This window comes from Anolis sagrei, chromosome 1 (genome assembly GCF_037176765.1).
Source record: "Anolis sagrei isolate rAnoSag1 chromosome 1, rAnoSag1.mat, whole genome shotgun sequence".
Lineage (NCBI taxonomy): Eukaryota > Metazoa > Chordata > Lepidosauria > Squamata > Dactyloidae > Anolis > Anolis sagrei.
In genome coordinates, this window is record NC_090021.1 from 329,794,118 (window position 1) to 329,806,317 (window position 12,200).

The 12,200-nt window shown below is 42.3% G+C and overlaps 1 protein-coding gene across 4 annotated transcripts in view; it reads right to left on the minus strand.

Annotated features, from left to right (window-relative positions):
* Positions 1–4,787: 4,787 nt before the first annotated feature.
* The window catches only part of BRF1 (BRF1 RNA polymerase III transcription initiation factor subunit), a 287,868-nt gene continuing 280,455 nt past the window's right edge, over positions 4,788–12,200 (minus strand). For all 4 annotated transcript variants that reach the window (XM_060754423.2, XM_060754432.2, XM_060754444.2 and 1 more), the window contains one exon: positions 4,788–6,620. In XM_060754423.2, the coding sequence (XP_060610406.2) occupies positions 6,583–6,620 (38 nt within the window). In that variant the 3' untranslated portion in view covers positions 4,788–6,582. The remainder of the gene's footprint in view (positions 6,621–12,200) is intronic.

The following is a 12,200-nucleotide window of genomic DNA, read 5'->3' on the forward strand; positions in this document are numbered from 1 at the left end:
TACAAAGAAGCTCCACTTCCTGTGACTCCTGACACTTGCCACAGCAGGCATTGCAGACCTCTTAAAACAGTGGTTCTCAACAGTGGACCTCTTAAAACAGTGGTTCTCATTAAGGGGTCCCCTTAAGGCAGTTCCTCATATTGTGGTGACCCCTTAAGGCAGTTCCTCATATTGTGGTGACCCCCAAACATAAAATTATTTTTGTTACTACTTCATAACTGATATGCAGGATGAATTTTCATTCACTGGACCAAATTTGGCACAAATACATGATGCGCACAAATTTGAATACTGGTGGGGTTGGGAAGGGGATTGATTTTGTCATTTGGGAGTTGTAGTTGGTGGGATTTACAGTTAACCTACAATCAAAGAGAATTCTGAACTCCAACTATGGAATTGAACCAAACTTGGCACACAAAACTCCCACATCTAACAGAAAATACTGGAAGGGTTTTGAGTTTGGGAGTTGTAGTTTCCCTACTTCCAGAGAGAACTGTGGGCTCAAACAATGATAGAGATGGACCAAACTTGGCATGGATACTCAATATGCCCAAATGTGAACACTAGTGGAGTTTGGGAAAATAGACTTGACATTTGGGAGTTGTAGTTGCTGGGATTTATAGTTCACCTACAATCAAAGAGCATTTTGAACCCCACCAGTGATAGGATTGTGCCAAACTTCCCACACAGACCGCCCCCCCCCCCCCCCAATGCTTTGAATGGACCCGCTGGTGTGAGTCTCCCTCCAGCCTCACATGGTCTCCCTCGCCCATACATATGCACCATGCTGCCATGTGCTGAGCATGCTTGCTGTCCCCTCCCCGCTTGGAGTCTCAGGAACAGCCCTCCCCTTGGCTGAGAGGCCAACCAATCACAGCGGAGGAGGGCTTTTGGTGGGAGGATTCGCTGTCTGTTTCCAAAAAAATAAGAGAAGGACAGGCGGAGAGATCTTCAGCCTTCTCTGCCAATGGGGTTTCTAAGACCATCAGAAATATGTTTTCTGATGCTCTTTGATGACCCCTCTGAAACTCCACTTGTGACCCCCTCCAGGGGTCCCGACCCCCAGGTTGAGTAACACTGCCTTAAAAGATCCATAGCAAAAGTGAGAGAGATAGTGTTGACTCTATTGTGAGCTGGACCTACATACATTTCAGAGGAAGGGGCCAATGAACTTGCATTCCCCAATCACTCATGATTCCATCCCTTCGTAATAGGTCCTCTTGTATTATGTGAAACTGGTTCAGAAATTAGAAATTTCTGCCTCTTGCAATTGTCCAGTAGGCTAAGGAAAAGGAACATTTGGAAGAGTCCCTGACTACTGCTACAATATGTGGTTTGGAAAGAGACAAGAGAGCCGCCTTTAAAGAAAACACAGGACAAACTTAAATTATTACAAATGGCTTGCTTCATAGAGACAAAATAGGGCTTACACACGGAGACTGTACACTGCTGTCCAAGTTAAAACAGTCATTAAAAAACAACAACAAAAATAACAACCACTTTCCAGCCAATAGAATGCCAGCATTTGCAAGAACACATAATAAAAATGCGACATTGAAATATTTACAGATATTACATTTGTTGGAGGAAATAAGACAAAACAGTGGGAGGCGGCTCTTGTTGCCGGTCTACAGGGCCATTCCAGCTGTTGCTGATCATTTGGATTTCCAGGCCTGAGTGTTTAGGCTGGCCTTGTTACTGAGGGCAACAAGCATTACAGTTAGCACTGAACAATGCATCAAAATGGCAGGTGGTGATGAACTCTCCATCTGCAGAGAATGCAAACAAGTAGAGCGAGGGCTACAATGGAAGCCACATTTGAACAACACAATGTGCAAGTAAAACCAATATGTACGGAACAGTAGGATCCCCTGTCGGCATTTTCCACCCCAGTCCAGAGCCTCATTCATATATGTGTTCTCGTTCTGGCATTATCTTAACCCCTGTGCTCCACACAACAGGCAACATCTGGCTTTATTATCTAGTGCTAAGTCTAGGTTTGTGTGAGATGGATTTCCCAAGGAAGATGGAGGAAGCGACACTTGGGAAGACTGAATCAGTAAAATCTGGTATGTGTCAAGAATGCCTTAGTCTGCCATCTTTGTGACAGCATTGGTGGCAAGTCAAGGCACAAAAAGGGGCAAGAAATGAAAAGGAGTCCAAGATGGAGAAGTCATGCCTCAACCGGAAGATTTTGCATAATTTAGTATCTTGAAAAAAACCATAATATGCATCTCATGATCCTAAACTAACTTACTCTTAAAACCCTTTAATCTCTCATCATCATTTGCATTGGGAAGACAGCAAGATCCCAGGAAATCCATCAAAATGCCTCCTGCAAGGTCATTCGGATACACTCACTGCTCTGACAAGAGTTAACAGTTGAACTTGCCTTTTTAACATTTGCTGAAGCAGTTAGGAAAACAGAAAATGGCATCTGCTAATCCGTTTTACTTTCCCTGAGCTTAGTCATAACATGGCGAAATGAATATAAGAAAATGAACCTGAAAAGGGAAGGGTGGGGGAATCCTGATCTAATATTAAATGAATTAGAAATGTACACGGCTGAGCCATAAAAATGCAAAGCTATATCAAAATGACATCTTTCTGGGCTCAAAAGACAGATTCCTGCCCCTCCACCAAGCCTGAAAATAATCATCTGTCACTAAACGCAAAAGACTACATATAGTGTAGCTTTCTGCAATTGGGAATGATTCCCATTATCCTTGATTATTAAGGGCTGATGAAAACTGTAGTCCAAGACATTCAGGTTGGAGGAGGTCTTAATGTGCCATTGTCTGCCACCTGTTTAGGGGACTAAGACAGGGGTGGGAGCCATGCAGCCCCTAATGTTGTTCGAGTGCAGCTCCCAGCAGCCTCTGGCAGTATATCCAATGGCAACAGATGTTGGAAGTTGTAGCCGAACATCTGGAATGTTTCATGGCTCCCATCAGACTTAGGTCTAAATCCAGTTGCTTACCCTGATGGGAATGATCATGAAGTCTATTGTAGTCAGTCAACACTCTTGTAAATCCCATTGATTCAGTACCTTAACTGGGACAAGCAACTGCATTTAGTCTTAGAATCTGGAAGCAGACTAAAAAGGAAACTAAATTTATCTTTGCACTTAATGAACGAAAAGCTGGTTTAGATCAGTGTATGACTCTTTTTGGACAGGGCACAGAGTGGTTTTTTCTTTCTTTCCCTTTGCAGACAGTCCTAAGTTTCCCCCCTCCATACCTGTCATGCCCACTTGCTAGTCCTTACAAGTGTGAAAGGGAGGGAAAGAGCAATTCAGAAGAGAAAGAAGTTGTCAGTCTTGCATTCAAAAGGAAGGAAAGTGTATAATGTATGAGAGTGCCTCCTTGTTTCTTCCTTCCTATGAGCCTGGACCTGCTGTATCTTCTGCCCTTCCTTTTAGTAAGGCTAAAAGCTAACAGACTGGGAAACATGAAAATGCACAAATGGAGCATTACACTACAACTGCTGGGTATAGGATCTTATCCAATGTGTTTTTTAAAAATGCTAACAGCACCTGCTGAGGAAAGGGAAGTTAACCTGCCTGCTGCTGTTCCAATGACAATGACTTCTTTGAAGCTGCAATTTGCATTGGAAACAGAGTTCCTGTTTGCACTAATCTGAGATTCCATCCCAAGGCAAAAAGAAGCCACAAATGGGTGATCCTCATTAGGCAAAGTCTTTGCCTCTCTTACAAAATAGCACTTAAGAATATTAAGTATAAGGACATTTCTAATTAAATGCCTCTTGGCTCTCAGACCCATAACTCAGGAAAGATGTAGAGCTACAACTCCTAAGTACCAAATTTTGTCAATGTAATTATGTTGCATTTCTCTCAGATCTAGATTTTCTCAGTGCCCTATTTTCTGCTTCACTGTTGGGATCTTTAGTGCTCACCTCATTCTGCTGCCATGAGAACGTCTGGACCACGCAAGTAAAGTCCACGGTGAAGCCATTCACCATGAGAGCTTCAACCTTTGAAAGACCAGTATGAAGAGAGGACATGATAGGGAGGGGAATTTCTGCCATCTGGTAACATGGGACATAACAGCATCATAGAAAAAGGACAGGAGGAACCTCATGACCTTGCAAATGTTGGACTGAAGTTCCAATGACTCCATGCTTTTGGCTATGTTGGCTAAGGCTGCTGGATATTGGAGCCCTGCCTGAAAAGAGGGTTGCACTGTCCAGGAAGAACATTTTTGGAAGGCTCAGATACTCCAACATGTGTGCATTCACAGAATCCTCGAAGAAAAAAACACGACTCTCTCCTGTGTGTTGGAGACATGATCCAAGGAAAATGGAAGTAGAAGCAGCTCCAAAATGAACCTGAGGTTCTCAATTTCTCTCACCCCGTGATCACTCCTGAAGTGCATGAATAGTACAAGTAACTGCATTCTCTGGCCAGGACCCAAGAGAGAATGGGTTCTGCTAAGACTGTGTTTTTAGCAACTCAGACTGTTTAGGCTTCCAAAATAAGTTTAGGTGTGTACCACATGGAATGTTACAACATCTTCACAGAATTAAGTTTCACATGAATTCCAAGTGCTTGAGAGCAGGTTGACATGGAGATCTTTACAACAGCATGGAAGACACCTACAAATGATTCTATTTCAAAAACATGTCTGACCTTTAGTTTTAAGAGCCGGGCTCTCAGAAATACATGTATTAAACGTTTTTGAGTCATGGAAGATATCACAACAATTAAGGAGTGGTGGCAGTTTGTTTGTTGTTCCCCAGGAAGCAAACACATTTGTCACAAAGCCAAACAGTAGTAGCCACAGTGCTACTAAAATGGGAATCTTAATTTTAGAAGCTAAAGTTGAGTAATTTCAGAACTTAGGTAAATAAAAGTCTGAAGTGTAGTTTCCCATTTGTGCGTGAACAAAGCCTTGGAATTTTTTTAGGAAGCATCTTTTTCCAACTGAAGGAAGTAAAAGGACCTACCAGGCCTGAGCTGTAATAAAGCCAAGCTGCAGCAGTGAAAGACATGGTTGTGACCTTTGACGAGGACAGGCCCAGCATGGACAATTAGTTATGTTTTGCTTCTTTAGATGATCCAGGGAACTAGTTTCCCACAAAGGTGATCGAGTGCACCATCCTTGCCCACCAAGCAACAGAGATGGGAATGCTCTAAGTAGCATTAATGCTTTGGTTTCTAACAGCAAATATATAGAGTAGTCACTGCAAGACAAGGGAGCAAAGCACAGTTCACAATTAACATTCAAACCAAGATCAGAATCCAGAAAGGTCATCCTTTGAGTTTGAGACTAAACACCCTTGGTCTCTTTTACCCTTAAATTCAGGAGGTCACAAAATAAAGTTCACCAGAACAAATAAAGAGACTGTAAAGCCTGGTCAAGCTTTCTGCATGGCTGAGCCCTTAATCCACCCTTGCCAATCTTATTAAATAGCATTACATTAAATTACATCAGGGAGAGGAACAGAGCAGTTTGCTTAAAAAACAACAGTGTGTCCTTCTGGAGACTGCACTACACATTTAGGAAGTGAGTAAGATTTCCCAAGACCAACATCTGAGAACTTGCCACCCTTATCTTATAAGGCTATACATTATTCTTAAAACATAATGGCTATGATGGGGATACAAAAGCTTGGGAAGATGGTCCATAGTCAGGAGTGTGGGCATCATGTTTCTTTCTTGAATTTTGTCCCATCCATCTTCTCTTCACCATATCTTTACTTCATTTTTGTAGGCTTACAATTTCAAGAATTCCCAAATGAGCATGGCCAAAGGCCAAAAGCCATGCTGGATAGGAGTCTGTGGACATGGTAATAACCAAAAGAAAACTTCACGAAATACTACTTTTTCTAAAAAAAAGCAGCGAGTGATAAGAAATCTTGGTTTACTTGGAACAAGAATGATAACTATCTCCACTAAAATATCCAACATGGTGCCAGCACCCCTGAGGCCTTCATGCTAGCACAAGAAACAATCTTGAAATAGAAATAATATTCCTGTTATTTCCACTTATTCTTGAAAACAAACATACTACTGCTGTCCTATAGTAGTTAGGACATGCCAGCCTGAGCAACTCTGCAGTAAACGCTGCAAAGGGCAATACTACAGCCGGACAAAGTACATGCATAAGCCTATTTCCAAGGGGCAGTTGCCAGGGTGCAGCATGCACCCCACTCCATGGTTTTCTTTTTCCGCATGGAAAGATGGGTGCAAGGTTGGAGCACGTGCCCTGCTATTCGTGAATTGGTTCCTCTCTTTATATACACCTTCACAACAAGGTGGCTTGATTCAAGAGTCATCCATGAGGCAGGTCCTTGCTCTGAGATCGCAACCACTGGGTTCTTGTCCTTGATTCTCTGGAGCTGATGCATCTGTTAAACTCTGTTCCATAACATGATCAAGTTCAAGCATTTCAAAGCCAATGGCCAGCCTACAGGGCGATGCGATAGATCCCAAGGCCAGCATAACAATCATCAGATATGGATCAGAGTCCACGGTGAATGGAAGCACCTCTGTTTAGACATAGGATGAGTTTTCTTTACAGTCACCAGGTAACTTCTCTCACTACTTAGATTAATATCAGATTAATATCCATCATCTTCATCTACATCACAGCCGTAATCTGGAAAAACACAAAAAGAGGAAAAATCAGAACAACCAATATCATGTATTGTTGAAGGCTTTCATGGCCGGAGTCACTGGGTTGTTGTAGGTTTTTCGGGCTGTATGGCCATGTTCTAGAAGTATTCTAGAAGGCAAGAATACTTCTAAAATATGGCCAAACAGCCCAAAAAACCTACAACACCCCAACCGATATTATACCTCCTCTATCTTGTTCATGCCCAGCATTATTTAACTTTAATTACATTTGGCTCAGCCATAGTTTTTAAATGTGTTTTGTGCTATTGTTCAATGTTTATGCTATTTGTGTATGAGTTTTTATTTTTAATTGCTTTGTATTAGTATTTGTATTTTGCTTTGTATTGTGGTTGTTATTGCATGTATTGATGTATTGTGGGCTCGGCCTCATGTAAGCCACACCGAGTCCCTTGGGAGATGGTAGCGGGGTATAAATAAAGTATTATTATTATTATTATTATTATTATTATTATTATTATTATATTCTTTCCATCTTGACATCCCTAAGGGAATTCTGGGAGTGACTTGTAGAAATCTCAAGTTTTAGAGAGACATCTCCCTGCCCTATTCAGCCTCTCCCATGTACACATAGGCTCATTCATATATACCTTTTCATTGACTACACAGAATTATTTGTTGGTGGGAGGTGCTATGTTGAAAGGGGAAAGATAGTCTAGGTGTTTGTGCCTCTTCAGCCTACACTGGCTGGCAAATCAGTTAACTGACAATTCCCCCACTCTAAAAATTCAGGAACACTTCCCAACAGGTCAACATTTTTGGTATCTGCCTTTTCCAGTTAAAAATCAAATTAAAACAGCTCAGACTCAAGTTCTAAGCAGGCTTAAGCCTGATCCGTTTGAGCCCTTTTAAATACAGAGTTCAAAAATTTCTCACTTCCTCAATTTGCATTAGATTAAACATCCTCCATCGTCTTCCTATATTTTGATGAGCTTCCTCTAAAGAGTCTCTCTCCCTTTTCAAACCTATTATCTATCTTTTTGGGTAATTCGGACTGAAATACATGTTTTGTAGCCAAGGGGGAGTCTAAGTCTGGATCTCCCTGGTCTAATTGCTAGCACTCCAACTACTATGGCATATAGTCTTGCCAAACTGAAGTTGAGTGTGTGTCTTCAAGTCACCCATCTACTTATGGCATCCACATGAATTTCATAGGGTTTCCTTGGAAAGAATATTCAAGAGATGATCCAGAGAAAGGAACTAGCAACCTAGTTCCTTCCTCTGAAATATAGCCTATAGCTCATAAGGGTTTGGTGAAATTAAGCTTGAAGGCACATACACACACGTAAATGATAATAGCAATAAAAAATATGAATCTGTATGTAGCAGAAATTTAACTGGCTGCAGCAGTGCCATGCTATTTTACAGGGGTGTTTGGTTCCGTTAAGGCTTGATTCCAGGTCTTCCTCCACCATACCATGGATACCACCATCTCTGGATGTTCAAGTCCCATTATGTACAATGATATAGTAAAATGGTGTCCCTTATATAAAATGGAAAAATTGAGGTTTGCTTTTTGGGATATTTTCATGCCATGGGTATAGTGGACTGACTGTGCTGATGCAGGTTAAATATATGGTTGTTACTACTTATATCAGTAAATATCTGACGGATGCCTTCATTAGTGATTTGGTCCATAAATGCTGCAACCTCCTAGAGAGGGGCAAGGGAAGGCAATAACTGAGCACAGCTCTTGTTTCTGTATCCTGCCTTTGGGTTTCCTGTAAGCACCTGTTTTGCAAATGAATGGAACAGAGACAAATAGGCTCCTTTAATGTTCTACTAAGTGGTTCAAATGGGCATAGGCACCTTGGCTCCCCGTTCTGGGGGGAAAGTAAAATGTAAATAAAGATTCTAATCCTTGTCCACTTCATCATCGTCATCATCTTCAATTTATCAGTGGAGCCTGTAAAACTCTAAGGATTACTACTATTTGAATCACCTATGACAGGAATAGGCATAGGTATGGTGCTACAGAATAATACTGCCCCTCCCCTTCCAATTTCATTGTGTGCTCAGCAAGCCCAAATATCTCTATTTTGTTCTATGGACTCTTTCAAAGTAAGAAGTGAAATTATATGATTTGTTGTTGCTATTTTGAAAGGGACTGCAGAATATAATAATAATAATAATAATAATAATAATAATAACTTTATTTATACCCCGCCACCATCTCCCCAAGGGGACTCAGAGCGGCTTACATGAGGCCAAGCCTGACAACACATCAATAAAACAAAAAACAATAAGAAAAAAAAAACCAAAACCAACTAATATAACTCACATGTAAACAGTAACACACAAGGATTTAAAAACCTATGACCAGGCCAAATGTAATAATTTAAAATTTAAAAAATAAATGCTTGGCATGAACAGAGAAAGGTTGTATCTGATAGGAGGGTTTTAAAAAAATGATGGGAGAGCAACCCAACGAGTAGTTAAAGTGCTTCTGAGGACATTTTGCTGGAGATTATTTCCTTATTCAGGGAAGGCACACTGGAACAACCATGTTTTCAGGCTCCTCCAAAAGACAGCCAATGTGGGAGCTTGCCTGATATCCTTAGGAAGTGAGTTCCAGAGCCGGGGGACCACCACAAAGAAGGCCCTCTCCCTCGTCCCCACCATTCGTGCCTGCGAAGGGGGCAGGAGCGAGAGCAGGGCTTCTCCAGATGATCGAAGAGATCGTGTGGGTTCGTACACAGAAATGCGGTCACGCAGGTAGGCGGGTCCCAAACTATTCAGGGCTTTGTAGGTAATAACCTGCACCTTGAATTGGGACCGGAAAATGAACGGCAGCCAATGGAGCTCCTTAAACAGGGGGTTAACTGCTCCCTGTAAGTTGCTCCAGTTAGTAGCCTGGCTGCCGCCTGTTGTACCAATTGAAATTTCCGGACCGTCTTCAAGGGCAGCCCCACATAGAGTGCATTATAGTAATCCAATCTTTCTTATATCCCACCTCTATTTCCCTGAAGGGATTCAGGGTGGCTTATTTATTTTATTTTATTTATTTGAAACATTTATATTCCACTCTTCTCACCCCGCATGGGACTCAGGGTGGAGCACAACATATATACGGCAAGCATTCAATGCTGGAACATAAAACCATAAATATATACAAACATTAAAATCACTTATATCCACTTTAAAATTAATTTCTTAAAAACCATCTCAGGACACTATTATATTATTGCCTTGTTGCAATCCCCAAAGACTTGGTCCCAAAGCCAGGTCTTCATCATCCTTCTGAAGGACAGGAGGGAGGGAGCGGATCTAATACTGCCAGGAAGGGAGTTCCATAGCCCGGGGGGGGGGGGGGGGGGTGTCACTGAGAAGGTCCTGTCTCTCATCCCTGCCAAATGTGCCTGTGACAGTGGCAGGACCGAGAGCAGGGCCTCCCTAGAAGATCTTAGTCTTCGTGGTGGTTCGTAAAGGGAGATGCGTTTGGACAGGTAAACTGGCCAGGGCTGTTTAGGGCTTTATAGGCCAAGACCAGCACTTTGAATTGTGCCTGGTAACAAACAAGCAGCCAGTGGAGTTGACGTAACATGGGAGTTGTGTGCTTCCTGTATGCCGCCCCAGTTATTAACCTGGCTGGCTCTCATTGGACTATTTGAAGCTTCCAAACCGTCTTCAAAGGCAACCCCAAATAGAGAGCATTGCAGCAGTCTATCCTGGATAGACTTATATAGGGACCATGCCCAATATAAACAAAGTTACAAAATAACATAATTAAAAACATATAACAATCAATTATATTAAAACAATAAAACCAATAAAATCTAAGACATCATAAAACATAATCAAACAGCAAGCAACCAATGGCCAAGAAAAGTGGGCATGTGGAGATCGGAGACTAATAGGGCAGGGCTAGTAAAACATAAACTGTAAGGACGGGGGCTGGGAATAAAGTGCTGGAGATCCTACCAAAAAATGAGGGCTAGGTCAACTTGGATCAGTCTTTGAACTAAATGGGAGACATTTGGATTTCATACAGAAGGCTGTGAAGGTGGGCTAGAGTATTCCAAAGCAATTTCATGTGTTGGGAGGCTTTGTGTGTAATTTGAGAGCAAAAACCATTTCAAAAGCTTTTTGTAAAAGGGGGGTTGGAGGCTTTGGGAGACTGGTGGCCACAAATATGGGACTCAGAGGCTGTGTGTGGCCAATAACAACAACAACAACTTTATTTTGATACCCCACCACCATCTCCCCTAGGGGACTTGGGGAGGCTTACAAGGGAGAAGACCAAAAAATTACAGATAAAAACAGAGAAAAAGTTAAAATCAATCAAATAAAAATAATAAAACATAACACAGTTATAAACAGCATCTTAAAAACAATATGGGTGAGATAAAGGTCATAGTTGAGTTCAGGCTCAATGAGTGCAAATAATTCCTAAAAGGAGCCAATGGAAAGTACAGAAATTGAATGAGGGGCTAGGGAATACCGTTGACCAAAGTGTCGAGGTAGCCAATAAGAGGGCCAAAATAAAGTGCAGAACTTAAAGTAGGGGCAGGAAGGTTCTCTGGTGAACTGCCTAATCAAAGGCACAACGGAACATCCAGGTTTTTAATTCCTTCCGAAAGGAGGCCAAAGTGGGAGCCTGTCTGATTTCCCTAGGGAGGGAGTTCCAAAGCTGGGGGGCCACCACCGAGAAGGCCCTCTCCCTTGTCCCCACCAACCGCGATTGGGACAGTGGCGGAAGAGAGAGCAGAGCCTCCCCAGATGATCTCAGAGTACGAACTGATTCATAGGGGAAGATGCGATCACAAAGAAAGGAAGGTCCCAAACCATTTAGGGCTTGGTAGGTGACCTTGAATTAGGACCGGAAACTTATTGCATGCCAGTAGAGCTGTTTAAACAGGGGGTTGACTGCTCCCTGTAACTAGCTCCCGTAAGCAGCCTGGCCGCAGATATTTGGACCAACTGTAGTTTCCGGGCCGTCTTCAAAGGTAGCCCCACATAGAGTGTGTTGCAGTAATCCAACCTGGAGGTAACTAGGGCATGGACCACCACGGCCAAGTCACACTTCACAAGGTACGGGCACAGCTGGCGCACAAGCTTTAACCCTCCCAGTCACTGCCGACACCTGAGCATCAAATGTCAAAGCAGAGTCCAGAAGGACCCCTAGACTGCAGACCTCTGTCCTCAGAGGGAGTGTGTCCTTATCGAGCACAGGTAGCCACCCTGTACCCCGATCAGTCCCACAACTGGCCAGGAGGATCTCTGTTTTGTCAGGATTAAGCTTCAGGTGAACTATGCCAATTTCTGCTCCATGAGGACCATGAGAATATATAAGTAAAAAGGTATATTTACTTTTTCAACTCTGGTAATCAGAACAGAATTTTGTGCAGGCAGGCATGCATAAACTATTTTTATCCTGCCAGCTATCTTTCTTGCGCTTTGTAAAAATTTTCCTATGTGCATGTTCCTAATACAAAGGTATCAGCATGATCCACGATACCGAGACTAACAATATTTTTTTTGGAATGATTCAAAAATACCTACAATAGTGAGCGGGGGAACAGTTCAGTGACCTTTAACAAGTTTC